This window comes from Phascolarctos cinereus, unplaced genomic scaffold, assembly GCF_003287225.1.
Source record: "Phascolarctos cinereus isolate Bilbo 61053 unplaced genomic scaffold, phaCin_HiC Scaffold_7;HRSCAF=346, whole genome shotgun sequence".
NCBI lineage: Eukaryota > Metazoa > Chordata > Mammalia > Diprotodontia > Phascolarctidae > Phascolarctos > Phascolarctos cinereus.
In genome coordinates this window covers 36424375-36439792 of record NW_027556180.1, presented here as the reverse complement: position 1 = coordinate 36439792, position 15418 = coordinate 36424375, and the positions used below count along the sequence as shown (strand labels likewise).

Sequence of the window (15418 nt, the reverse complement as noted above, 5' to 3'; positions counted from 1 at the left end):
AGAGCACCAGCTCTGAATTCAGGAGGACCTGAGTTCAAATTTGGCCTCACTTACTAGCTGTGTGACCCTGGGCAAGCCACTTAACCCCACTGCCTAGCCAGAAAGGGGATGAAAAAGAAAGAAACACAAGGCATCCTCATGAGGTATCAAAGCCACGAAAACCGATCCCATAGCTAATGCTGGGGCCCCAGTTCTAGATCTCACAAAAGAGTTTGTGAATGTGGCCTGCTCTTGGTAGAAGAAAGGACAGAGAGAGGGCCTTGTCGGTTCTAAGATCTCATTTGGGCAGACTTAGGCATTCATTTATGAGACAAGAATGAAGTTATTTCTGACTTAAGATAAGCTCCAGGATCTAGAGGCAGAGAAGGATAAAGGATTTGTATAATATCTATTCCAATCTCTTTCTCTTCTCCTCTTACAGATGAAAATGTAGGTCACTTTTAATAGTACTTCCATTCATCCTCTCTCCCCACTCAACATGTTTTTACCTCTTGCCTGGCCCTATTGCCCTCTATCATTTTTAATACTTTATTTTTTAACGCTGCTATTCATACACCTCACATTTTTTATTTCCAATGCCTCTTATCAAACACCTTTTCTTCTAGTTTAATCAAAAAAGAGAAAGAAACATATGAAAAAACCCCAAAACTTTAGTATGACCTTTAAAGGGGGGAACAAAGAGCATCTGAAAAGCCGGGCAGCTAAAGAGCGCCTAATTCCAATCGTATTGTACCTGCCTGACGTTCCTCACGCCTTCTCCATCTCCCTTCAGCACGCCTTCGCACCAGGACATTAATGCACTATTGGTGGGGGTGTAAATCAGTCCAGCCATTCTGGAACGCAATGTGGAACTATGCCCAAAAAGTCATTAAACTCTGACTCAGTAATACCACTAATATGCCTGAACCACAAGGAGATCAGAGAAAGAACAAAAGTACAGAAGTATTTACAGCGGATCTTTGTGTACTAGTAAGGAAATAGAAACTAAGGGAGTGCCTATCTATCGGGGTTTTGTTAAATAAACTATGGCATAACAAGCACCATAAGAAATCAGGATGAAAAGGACGGTTTCATAAAAACCTGGTAACATCTACATAGAAATGATATACATTAAAGTTAGGAGAAAGAAGACAACAACATGTATAGTAACGTTAGAAAGACCTGAGAAATTGAATTGTCACCGTTATCAACCACATTTCATGGGGACTGATAATTAAACTCACTACCCACTTCTTTTTCTTTTTTTGGCTAGGCAATGGGGATAAGTGACTTGCCCAGGGTCATACAACTAGTAAGCGTTATGTGTCTGAGGCTGGATTTGAACCCAGGTCCTTCTGAATTCAGGGCTGGTGCTCTATCCACTGAGCCACCTAGCTGCCACACTACCCACTTCTTGATAGAGGGATAATGAACTCGAGATGCACAACAGACATACATTTTTGGTCACAGCCAATGTGGGATTTTGTTTTTGCTTGAATATATACATACGTCTGTATATATTTAAACACACAAATATGTGTGTGTATATATGTGTGTATATGTGTGTGTATATATATATCTATATATGTATGTATGTATAGGCACATACAAAGCGTATATATATATATATATATATATATATATATATATATGCATATAAATACATAAATATACAGTTAAGGACTTTTATTTTCGCCACTGGGTTAGGAGGGCAAAGAGAGATAGATGGATAGTTATAGAGTAAAAAACTGAGAAACTATACAGGCATTATTTGCAAAAACTGAGAAAACAAAGAACAAAGGAAGTCAAGAAAGCAGCTCAAACAAGCAGGACAACTGTGTACAGATGAGAATGATCTTATATACTTTAAAAGAAAAGGGATATATATAATACTATATATTATATATATATATATACATACATATATATATATAAAATACAGAGCTACAGTTTCATGTACAATTCTCTTTTCCTATGTTGCTGCATGTATGCAAATGCACATTTATTTGCTGTTTGTTAAGTTCAGAATAAAAAAGGTTTTCAAAAAAATTAAAGTTTCTGCACCTAATGAATTCATCTCATTGTGGTCAAACTTGTGATGAGCCCCCAAGTGGCAAATCCGTAGCTCAAAGCCAGACCCATATCATACTTTTCAGCTTAGTAGATCTGTCAGAGATTAGACCAAGTTACCATGAATCCTACCAGAATAAGACAAAAAACTGACCATTTAATAATCAAAGTTATAATTAAGTTTATCACTAAAATATATCCCTAAAGTGGACAGATTGGCATAGGAAAAAGGTGGAGGGATTTAAGAGTTTTATTTAATTCTTTAATATTTTTTCATTAATAGCCCTTCTGGAGCACTGCTGATAAGTGCTGATAAATATATACTTTCATTCCCTAGAAGGGAAAAAATATACCATCTCAATTTTCTCAAGCTACCCTTACATCACCATAAAGCAACCATATTTTTCATGTTTTCAGCAAAATAAATTTATATGAAGAAATAGGCAGAGGAGGCTAGTCAGGGTTGTTTTTTTTTTTTTAATTTTGTTTTGTTTCATCTTACATTTTAAATCCACAGATTTTTGAGCCAGGTCAGCAACAGACTGGAACAGATCCTGCTGAGTTAAAGATTAGTTAGTTGAGCCGAATTTGCCAGATCCTATACTACATCAGAAAAAAAAATATTTCAATTATAAATCTAATTACAACTTTAATTGTTAAACAGTCACTCAGATTATGTTTTGCTACATGGTTTGCACTGCTTCTTACTGACTCATAAAGCAGGTGTTTCAGCAGGTGTTACCTCTGGGGCAACCACATCACTTGACTGCCACAGAGATCTTAGCTGCTCTCTCCGTGGTCTATTATTTTTAGCAACACACAACAGCTACAGACGCTGCCATCCACCCACCCCCAACCCCCAAGAGGGTGAACTATGAAGTGTATCTCTTTGTATTTACTGCAGAGGCAGAATGAGGGAAGAATTGGGGAAGGTAAAAATAAGTATCTGTCCCTCCAGATATATCACTGAAAGAGGAACACATTAGTTGGTATTATGGGAAAAAATCCACTGGTTCTAGTGTTAGGATACCTGGTTGAAAGTCCCTGTTCTACCACTACTGCCTATAGGACCTTGGACAAGTGACTTGACCTCCCTGAAGTTCAGTTTCATAATCTGTAAAATGGATGGTGGGGTATGAGGGTGTGGGTGTGGATTTAGCTGGGCTCTTAGGTTCCCAGCAATGTTATGATTTTGATTCCATGATGAAGGCCCATTTCAGAGGAATCTGATACAATGGAAATGCTCTCAGAGCCATCTCCTACAACTTACTATGTGAAAAAACAGGTCATAAGTAGCCTGGATCTCATTCCACAGCCAAATTTCGAGGTGTGTGTGGGAGGGGAAGTTGTCTACTTTCATTCCTGCCAGTTCCTTTCTTCTCATTTACTTCACACTAATGCAGTCCGGGCTTCTGACCTCATCACTGTACTCAAACTGTCCTCTTCACAACCACCACCAATCTCTTCATGGCCACATCTGTTCTTAATCACCATCCTAAATGACCTCTCAGTAGCACCTGACATGGTTGACTCTCTCCTCTCCAGGTTTTGGTTATACTGCTGCCTCCTGGTTCTTCTCCAATCTTGCCATCTTCAGCTCTGTCTTGCCCTTTCCTCCTTAGTCTACCCTGCTGAATCATCAACCACATGCCACCTTTTTTTGATTGGGGTACCCTGAGGCTCTCTGCCCTGGGCCTTTTACATTTATCTCTTGATCTGCTTTCTCTTGGTGCTCTTGTGAGCTTCTGTGGGTTTAATTATCATCTGTACACAGCTGATTCCCATACATCCAGCCCCGGGCTTTCTCATGAGCTCCAGTCCCACATCATCAACTGACAACCAGACATTTATAATTGGATATTTTATAGGTCTCTCAACAACCAGACATTTCCAAATGGATGTTTCATGAGCCTCTCACTCAATATGTCCACAATTAAAGTCATTAACTTTCCATGAAAACCCTCTACCTGTCAAGTCCACTGCTGTCTTTCTAGTCAACAAGAAACACAATCTGAGAGTCATTCTCTACTTCTTGCTCTTCTTCATGCTAAATATCCAATCCATGGCCAACACTTGTTGGTTTTACCTTTACAAATTCTCTTACACAATCCTTTTCTTTCCACTCATACAGTCACCATCCTAGTTCAGGCTCTCATTACCTCTCAAAATGGCTATTGTAATAGCACCCTAATTGCTATAACTGCTTCAAGCAGCAACTCTCTAATGACATCCCCCACACTGCTTCTGAAGTGAAATTCCTAAACTGGAGATTCAACCATGTCACTCCTTTGGGGGAAAAGCTCCAGTGGTTCTCCATTGCCTCTATGATTGAATACAAACTGCTCTATCTGGCATTTTAAAGCCCTTATTCCATGTTTCTCCCTTCATATACTCCATAGTGTAGCTAAGCTGGTCTTGTTATTTTACTTAAGATTTTCATGATTTCTAAGATGCACCCCTTCTTCACCTCCACTTCTTAAAATCCCTAGCTTATTTCATAGTTCAGCTCCTACAGGCAGTTTTTCCCTGACTCCCCCCAGCCACTAGTACTGCCATAAAGTACCTCATGTTTACGTGGCACATATTAGTATTTACTTCTGAGTTCATTTTGCCTCCTCAGATAGAAGGTAAGGTCGTTGAGAATAAAGAATGTTTTATTTTGGTCTTTGTATTCCAAAATCTTAGCAAGATGCATGATATATAGTAAGTACTTTGAAAAAAAAATCTGTGACTGAATGATCTGAATCTATTCATATACATATGAATCTATAATATTACCATCTGTGTCCCCAAATCATCACTTCTTATTTCTGAGTTATCAGGAAAATTAATGCTTTCTTGGTCCTCAAAGGTACTTCTCACCAAAGTCTACCACTGAGCTCTAGCCAGGCCTCACAATCTCCTCCTCCCTTCAGATTAGAATGAGACTGTCTTTGGGTGTGAAGGACCTCTACCACATGGCTATGCACTAGTTACAATTCTCAGTGTATGTTTGTCCTCCTGGTCATTGACACATGGTTCTCCTATGATAATGGCTCTTCTAAAGAGTTTATTTTTCAATACTAACTCAAAATTTTAGGACCAAGTGACTGTTGATAGGCAAGACAAAATGAGAAAACATTTATCATACACAGCACGCATCTCTCAAATGAAATTGCATTAGACTGAAATTTACAGTAGCAGCAGTTTGAAGCAAATGCAATAACAGTTTTAAGTAGCATTACAAGATTTATTTTTACATGTTTAAAATTCAAAAACTCATTGGGGAATTCTGGAAATGGAGAATGTTTCATTTAGGAAAACTGCACGGTGTTTTGTTTCAACACTAAACTGTAAGCAGCTGTGTTAAGAGTAGCTAACATGCATATGCTCTTTGGATTTTTAAATTTAAAGAGAGACAGCCTTCAATTATAAAGGGTGATAAAGGAAGTAATTCTGTGGATAATCCACAAAAAAAAGCTCCAAATAATTTGTATAGTTATCCATACATGTGCAAACTTATTGTTACACATAATTCTTCCATATTTGTTCATTCCTTCATTCATCAAACTGTTTCTGAAGACCAAGTATATGCCAGGAAATACATGCTGGAGGGGGAAGGGAATATAAAGAAGAATAAGATATGATGGTTTTCAGTCTAACAGGTGCTCAAATTTAAGGAACATATGATCCTAAGACCATAGATCTTGCTAGAAGTGATGAGAAAAGCCACTCAGTCCAACTCTCTCATCTTGCATTTGAGGATATAGGCTTGGGGAGATTAAATTGGTTTCTTAAATTCATACAGGTACAAAGATCACTGGTGGGATAATCTTAGGTTACCTTCTCATGACCAAAGACTGTGGTGGATTGAAGCCAAGATGGAGAAGTTCCTCTGGGCAGATAGAGACCACACCAAGGTGGGGGATTTGGCCCAGATAGAAACATAGTGGTAAGTAAAGGTGGGAACATGAATTGGGTTATTGAGATGTTGATTTACCAGCTCTGGTCCTTATTATGGAAATAGCATGCTATAGTCACAAAGAGGGGCTGAGGTTCTGGATGTAAGCAGGAGGATACACTTGGGTTCAGAAGCTCGAAAGCAGCAAAGTCACTTACCAATGACTTTGAAAAACTTATTCCTTCAAAAAAAGTCCAGCAGTACAAAATCTCTGCATTAAACTTCAGATTTACAAGTTCAAAATAGAAAAAAAAAATTCTATGAAACAAATTTTTACAAAGATCTTACTCTTTTTTAATATATGATGATGCATATGTGTGTATATAAATATAAGCCAGACTCTTTAAACATATCTATTTTCAAGTTGAAAACTAAACAATGATTGTGTATAACACACAGGGAGCATGGCATATAGAAATCAATGATCTCATTCACACAATGTAAACTGCCCCTAAATGTATCATTAACGATTACATAGATGTAGTTCAATGTGTGTATGTGTGTATGTATGTATGTATACAGGTTAGCTAACTGGGGCAGTGGATACAGTCAGCCAGGTCTAGAGCCAGAGAGATTCATCTTCCTGAGTTCAAATCTGGCCTCAGACATTTATTAGCTGTGTGACTCTGGGCAAGTCACTTAACCCGATTTGTCTCAGTTTCCTCATCTGTAAAATGAGCTGAAGAAGGAAATGGCAAACCACTCCAGCATTTTTTGCCAAGAAACCCGTAAATGGGGTCATAAAGAGTTAGACATGAGTAATTCTCAGATGAAGAAATTAAAGCCATTTATAGTCATATGAAAAAATGTTCTAAATCACTATATAGAGAAATGCAAATCAAAACAACTCTGATGTACCACATCACACCTATCTGATTGGCCAACATGACAAAACAGGAAAATGATAAATATTGGAGAAGATGCGGGAAAACTGGAAACACTAATGCATTGTTGGTGGAGTTGTGAAATGATCCAACCATTTTGGAGAGCAATTTGGAACCATGCCCAAAGGGCTATAAAAATGTGCATACCTTTTGACCCATCAATACCACTTCTAGGGCTATATCCCAAAGAGGTCATAAAAATGGGAAAAAGAACCAACATGTACAAAAATCTTTATAGCAGCCCTTTTTGTGGTGGCAAAGAATTGGAAATTGAAGGGATGCCCATCAATTGGAATGGCTGAACAAGTTGTGTTATATGAATGTAATGGAATACTATTGTGCTATAAGAAATGAGGAACAGGTAGACTTCAGAAAAACCTGGAAAGACTTGTATGGACTGATGCTGAGTGAAGTGAGCAGAATCAGGAGAACATTGTACACAGTAACAGCCTCATTGTGGGATGACTAACTTTGACAGACTTAGCCCTTCTCAGCAATGCAAGGATCTAAGACAACTCCAAAAGCCTCATGACGGAAAATGCTGTCCATATCCAAAGAAAGAAATATGGAGTTTGAATACAGATTGAAACATACTATTTGCTCTTTTATTTTCCTTCTGTTTTGTTTTGTTTTCTCTTTCTTGTAGTTCTTCATATTGGTCCTAATTCTTCCTTACAATATGACTAATGTGAAAATATGTTTAATAGGAATGTATATGTATAGCCTGTATCAGATTGCACACCATCTTGGGGAGAAAGGTAGAGAGGGAGAGAAAAATTTAAAACTTAAAAGCTTATGGAAGTGATTGTTGATAACTCAAAATAAATTAATAAAAAAATAAATAATTTTTTTAAAAAAGAGTTGGACATGACTGAAACAACTGAATATCAAAATATATGTGTATGTGTATATATGATATAATGTATGTATATATTATGTATATATAATACGTATATAGTGTGTGTACATGTATAATACACACACATATACATATGTGTGTGTGTATATATATATGTATATATATATATATGTGTATATATATATGTGTATATATATATAGTATCTAAAAAGTATCATGAAGTCAAGCTTTGAACTCTAACACTATAAAGTCATTTTTATTTCCTTTATCACAATGGCACCCAAATTTCTTTGAAAGAAAATCACACTAGCAATCCATGTCAACAGAAAGGGGTTTTATTGAATTGAGCTGTTACATTTCAGTATTTTTAAATGGATACCAGTTTCCATCAGTGCTTCCTGAGAATTCGTCATGAACTAATTTACATTCTTCTGCCACCAAGATAGGAATCCTATTACCAAAGGACCTTATCTTAAGTAAAGGGGTCTCAGTGCTCATAGCCATGACACATTGCTATTTACATATGAAGGCTGACAAATAGGTTGCTTCATATCTTGGTTCACTTAGTTCCTTTTGTGTCTGAAGATAGATTTGTACTCTGAAGTGAAGCTATAGAGAAACTAAACACATTTTTACTATAATAGGTTCTGCAAAAGAAGAGACATAGTGCATAAAATTAAGTGCTAAACATGTACATATATTTAAATATATAAGGCTCATATTACATATAGATAAACGCACACAATAACTGCCATATATATGTATATGCATGTTTGTATAGATGTATATACGTATCCATATAAACACAGATGCATATATCTATATGCATGTCTATATATGTACATGTATGTATATGTATGTGTATATACACATATACAGTGTTCCAAAAACCTTAGTGCCATTTTGTTTTAATAACCAGATGAATAAATGCTATAAGCTTACAAAAACATTTGAAAAGTCATTTTTTTTATAATTTTGCTTTTTAAAATTAAAATTCAACATAATTACCATCTTGTGTTATACATCACTCTAGTCAGTTTTCTCACATTGTAAAATTTTTTGTGAATTATTACTCAATGCCCGAGATGACTGAGTTTGTAAACTTAGCCTTGAAATCATCAAAAACATGAAGTTCTGACGCAAAAAAAAAAAATGAAAGTTTTGATGAGACCCCACAAGAAAAAGTCTACTGGAAATAGATCAAGTGACTGAAATGGCCAACCAAGAGGACCTCTCTTATTGATCTACCAGTCTGAGAAAGTCATCCAGAAACGGATACATGCATGATGCATAGTACAAGGGTGCCCCTGATCAAAATTAAATTTTTATTAGTCAACATTCACAAAATGAAGTGTAAAAGACATTTAAATAAACTGATTTTTTGTTTGTAGCATTTATCACCTTAAAAAATTAAAATACGTGTGTATATAAGCATATACTTGTACATATGCACATACATATATACATGTATATACATATACATATACATATACATATACACACACACACATACATATGGGTCTTCCCTTCCTCTACCCCCAGCCCTTCCTCTTCCTTCTTTTCCTACCAAAGTACCACCAAAGATATGACTATCCTCCCAGCTACTCAGACTCTCCCTCTGGTCATTAACCCCTCACTCTCATGCCCCATATCTAATCTGTAAGTCCTGTCCAGTCTACATTCATAGCATCTCTTGCACCGAGTCCTTCCCTCTGATGTGGCTGCCCTCCTGGTGCAGCTCCTCAGCATGCCACACATGGACTACTGCCATAACTCCCTGGTTGACCTTTTTGCCCCAAGTCTCTCCCCACTCCAGTCCGTCCTCCACTCAGCTGTACAAGTGATCTCCCTACGTGTAGGTCTGACTATGTCACCCCTTGTTCAGTAAAATCCTGTGGCTCCCTCTCAACTTCAGGATCAACTACAAGATGGTTTGTTGAGCTTTTAAACCCCTCATAAGCTGGACCAGCTCTTACCTTCTGAGTCATATTACACCTTTCTCCCTGCTCCCCCCCACACACATACTTTGGATCCAGTTACAATGGCCTCTCAAGGCTCCTCAAACAAGACACCCCATCTCTTCACTTCTCTGATTTTCATTGTCTGTCCTCACTGCCTGGTACTCTCCTGTTCCTCATCTTTACCTCCTGATTTCCCTGGGTTTATTCAAACTCCAGCTAAAATCTCACCTGCTACACAAAGCTTTTCCCAATTCCCCTTAATGCTAGTTTCTTCCAAATTGGAGGTTATCTCCAGTTTCTCCTGTATTTGTCTTGTTTCTATGTAAATAGTTGTTCCCTCCATTAGTCAGAACAGGGAGAATTGTTTTTGGTCTCTGTGTATCCCCAGAGCTTAATACTGTGGCACACGGCAGGCACTTAATAAATCCTTGTTGACTGATTGGCCAACCAATAGATACTGGATTTTAAAGTCTGCAAACTGCTTTACATTTTATTATGCCATTGGTGCCTCACAGCAACCCTATGCATTTGGTGCTAAAGTGATCATGATCCTTTTACGGACTGAGAAATGTGACTTACCCAGGGTCATATGGCTAAGAAGTATCAGTGGCAAGATTCTAGCCCAGGTCTTGCTGACTCCAAGACCAAGATATAATTCATATACAGGCACATAGTAGATGAGAGTGATAGCCTTGTTAAAAAAAATTGTTTATTTCCATTTACAGTAAATCTTTTAAGCTTAGAGAATCTATGTAGTGTACTGCAGTGGGGTCAAACTCAAACAGAAAAAGGGACCACTAATTCATATACAAGGGTCCCTGAAAGCCACATATTGACTTAGTTTTAAAATGTAATATCTATGTTTTATTGTCTTTTTATTTATTTTATTAGCTATTTCTCAGTTCATTTTAATCTATGATGGCCACACACAGAGTATTGTGGGCCATATGTGTGTATTCGACACTGTGGTGTAGCAGATAGGAAGCTGACCTTGAAACCAGGAAGATCTGATTTCAAATCTTGCCCTAGCAAGAGAGGGCACTCACTTGCCCTCTACCCTAGACTAGCCCTAATGGTAGTCATCTCTAGGATGGGGGGGGGGAAGGCAGAAAATTAAAAAAAAAAAAGAAATTTACATGATAATTTTATTATATATTCAAAAGGAATAGCAAGTTGTAGTTAACAGATTTTTAGTTTCATGTCCTTGTTTTATTCCATAAACTAACTCTAGCAGTGAGACACTGTGCAAGTAACAATTTCTTAGTGCTCTAGATAAATGAAAGAAATGCTCATGTTTTTAACAATGTTCTTCTTGTGATGTGGTATGGCTAAAAATCATGAAATGACTGGTATTTGCAGAAAATTTAAAGTTGAGAGTTACAGAAACGGCATCAGAGAAGTACATAGTTCTTACAATGAAGATGTTATACATAACCAATGCAGAGTTAAATAGGAAAAGCACCAAGGATGTCATGGGACACCTGATGGAAAAAGAAGGTAGGCTGGTCATGGAGGGAAAGCAAGAGATAAGTGATGGACAACACAACATATGTGGCTTTACTGTATCCACACAATATCAGAAGACATAGAAGAAGGCTTCCCACCATTTGGTAGAACTCCTCCCCAAACCTCCATGAAGGATCTAGGGAAGGACGTGGACAACAGCAAGTGATGAACATCTGTGAATGGCATGTGGTCTACACCAGCAGTGGCAAACTCAAATAGAAAAGGTCCTTGTGGTTCACACAGTGACCTAAGAAGACTACAAATTGACATTATTTTGTACTGCATTTTTATGTATTTTGCTAAACATTTCCCAGTTACATTTCCATTGGGTTCAGTGTGTATGTACTCGGCCTGAGCCAAGTTTGACACCTCTGTTATAAACCACTGAAGGGGGTAACTGCATTGATGACATCATAACTCCATCAATATATTAAAGGATATTTGTATCACACAGAAAAAGCTCAAATCTTTTATGCAGAGATATATAGAGAGATGCAGAAAGGTTGGCAATGTTATATTTTTATGCTTTAACTCTTCACTATTATTCATAAGGACTCGCTAAAAATTTAAAATAAAACCTACAGTAGACTTTGATCACCACCTTGTGTGATATCTTTACCAAATGCCACCTCAAACAGCTACCATTGTGTAAAGAAATTAAACTGCTTGAATTTTCTTAATATCTGAGTGTGCCATATCACGTTGGTGACCTTGCATTGATAAATTATTTGGAAGGAAAATTATGTAGGATATAAGATTGTAGGTTTGGAATTTCTTAAAGCAGGCACTGGAAAGTATCCAAACTGTTATGGCTGACATAATACATGGAAAACTGAAACAATCGTTGGGTTAAGTACTGATTCAAATGTGGCTCATAAGATATAAAAGTAAATAAAACAGCACCAAATTACTGTTGATCAACAACCATAAGGATGCTTTCTACAATCTATTAACCAATCAGTCAACAAACATTTGTTAAGCTACATTTATATGCTAGGCACTGGGGATAGAAAGACAACAATACCCATAAGGAGCTTACATGCTCTCAAAGAAGACAATGTGTACCCATATACAAAATACACATAAAGCAGAGAAGAGGTAGGCTTGGCAATAAGGGAAGTATCAATAGTTAGGGGGGAACCAGGAAAGATCACAAGAGGAACTTTAAAGGAAACTAGTGACGACAATTATACAATGTTAAATAAATCAGTAAATAAATCTCCACATATTAAATGAGAAACTTTACACGACTGAAACCAATAATTTTTTTTAAACCAAAGCAGAAGAGGTACTTCAAGAACCTACTATCTCTATCTAAATTCACTTTTTTTACATGCATTTATTTAATTTTTAGTTCTTGGAATAAAACTAGCACATGAAACTACTAACCTATTAAGTACAATTTGCTATTCCTTTTAAATACATAATAAAATTACCACATAATTTTTAAAATTTTCTTTCCTTACCCCCCCATCCTAGATATGATGACTACCATTACACCCAAATAGGGTGGTGTGTGTGTGTGTGTAAAGTTATTCTAGGGGTAGCTAGGTGGTGCAGTGCACAGAGCAATGGCCCTGGAGTCAGGAGGACCTGAGTTCAAATCCGGACTCAGACCAAACACTTAACACTTACTAGCTGTGTGACTCTGGGCAAGTCACTTAACCCCAACTGCCTAAAGAAAAAAAAAGTTATTCTATAAATACTTCCATTTATCTGTTCTTTCTCTGGATGCAGATAGTGTTTTTCTTCATATTCCCTTTATGACCCGGCAATACCACTATTAGGTATAATTCCAAAGATGACTAGGAAAGAAGGAAAAGAACCTATATGTTCTAAAATGTTTATGGCAGCTCTCTTTGTGGTGGCAAAGAACTGGAAATTTCAGGGATGCCTTCAATTGGTGAATGAATGAACAAGTCGTGGTATATCACTGTGATGGAATACTACTGTGCTTTAAAAAATGATGAGCTCAATGATTTTTGAAAAACATGGAAAGACTTGCATGGAATAATGAAGAGCAAAATAAGTAGAACCAAGATAACATTGTATACAGTAACAGCAACATTGTTTTAAGAATGACTGAGTGATTAAGTCGTTTTGACTATTGCAAATATCCAAATTAACTTAATTCACTTTTAATCTATTAGATGAATCAGTTATGGGGAAAAAATGAGTTAAAACTAATGGACATACTCAATCTATTGTACCACCAAGACATTAAAAGAATTGGTGGATGGCTTCCAATAAAGCAGACAGATTTGCTATAGAAATTTTTTCGGAAGTTAAGAGATAGATTCACACAGAAGGTGTCCGATGGAGTAACAATGTGTACTGGCAAAGAAACAGTCACGCATCAATGGAATCATAAATCCACCAAAGCATACAATGTAAGACAAACAAATGATTTTTTGAAAGACTGATTAACAAAGAAGTGTTCTTTACATAGTTCTGTAAATAATGCTAAATATCGTTCTTCTCTTTGGAAACTTGGAAGCAAAACTGATTGGGACCAGTGAGGCACTAAGAAAAAGGCCAATTCTTTTCCAATTGACTGCCAAGGCATTCCACGTTTCAGCTATTCAAGACTCCACTGAGGAGACCAAGAAAATATTTATATTTTCCACCGTTCTTGTAATGAAACAGTTCAGAATTGTCTCAGTTGATTTAGCACCAATCTGAGTCAGTCTTTAGACATTTGTCCAAGTAACTGGACCCAGAATACCTAGTGAAGCCTTGTCACAAATGACAGGGTTATTCTTCATTCTTTTCAGTATGTTTGGGTCTAGAAGTGATGCTGAACAGACAATAGATAAACAAGCCAGACCCACTGAATTGTAACACCGAGAATATTAAACAAACCTCATAGTCTGATATAATTTGCTAAAGTACGAACCACCAAGAGGAACACGCCAGGATGTCCAACAAACAAAAAGGATTATAGTGAGTAGAGAGATAGAGATCAAAAGATTCTAGCTTTATATTCACAAAATGAATTGTCATATTTAGCATTTGGTCATAGAGTGGATTATACCATACACAGACAACATTTCTCAGTTCTCAGGCATGGCGTAGCTTCCATTGTGAATTAATGAAATAGTATTCTGGTTTATAAACGCATTCCAGTTGAGTATCTTTAGCATTAATCCATTCCCAAAGACTTAATAAAACTTGATAAAATTCAGTCTCTGAACCAATACTATCAAGATTCTAGACAATGGTGACCTCACCATTGTAACCTAACGGGAAACAACTGACAAACCTGGCTGAGGAAAATAATGATGTGAGCTAATAATTTGAGGATGAGTCCCAGTCCAAGGTTCAAGATTCTAGAAGCAATTATATATATATATATATACATATATATATATATATATATATATATATACACATATATATATATACATATATATGTATATATATATATACATATATATATATACACACATATATATATACATATATATATATATATATATATGTATATATATATACATATATATATGTGTATATATATATATATATATATACGTATATATATATACACACGCACACATATAGTATGAAAGATAATGCTTCTGTGTTAGGTGGGCCAACGTCCCCTAACTCTCCAATGAATTGGCATGCATACATCATACAATTCTTGTTTTCCTGACTCAGAATTTCTTTGACATAATACACCACAAATTCAACTCCATTAATGTAACACCAGCTAAAATGAAGAAACTTGCCCACTTCACTTAGATTTAGTGACAGAGGCAGGGCAACATAAAAATGACAATGATTCCCAAAACATTTTCCTGTATCGCATTAAAAATGTTATGAGATTTGCTATGGACAAAACATTCCTCATGCAATGAAAATTTTAACTAAATGAAGAGCAAATTAAATAGTTTTCTTAAGAAACTTTTCCCCTAGAATTTTACTGGCCAAGACCTCTGGTTATTAGCAATCACTGTTGTCTTTAGTCAAAATCATTTCATTTGGTCAAACAACATAGAATTTCTGTAATTTCCAAAACACATCAGCATTTGGAAAGAGGGCTAAACTCACCAATACTGGGATAACCAGGTGTAGAAGGATCTCCTCCAGGATTCAGTGAAACCACGAAAGGGCTGTGGCTAAGGTTGGTAGTCTTTGGTAAATCGCAAGGATCAACATAAAGAAGAATGCCTCCAAACCCAGCTTTTTCCAGCAGCGAAAGCTAATGAGGGAGATG

General features: G+C 36.6%; 1 protein-coding gene across 4 annotated transcripts in view; it reads right to left on the bottom strand.

The window, feature by feature from the left end:
- The window catches only part of NAALADL2 (N-acetylated alpha-linked acidic dipeptidase like 2), a 1446698-nt gene that overhangs the window by 463484 nt on the left and 967796 nt on the right, over positions 1–15418 (bottom strand). For all 4 annotated transcript variants that reach the window (XM_020980535.2, XM_078147179.1, XM_020980532.2 and 1 more), the window contains one exon: positions 15253–15403. In XM_020980535.2, coding sequence (XP_020836194.1) covers positions 15253–15403 — 151 coding nt within the window. The remainder of the gene's footprint in view (positions 1–15252; positions 15404–15418) is intronic.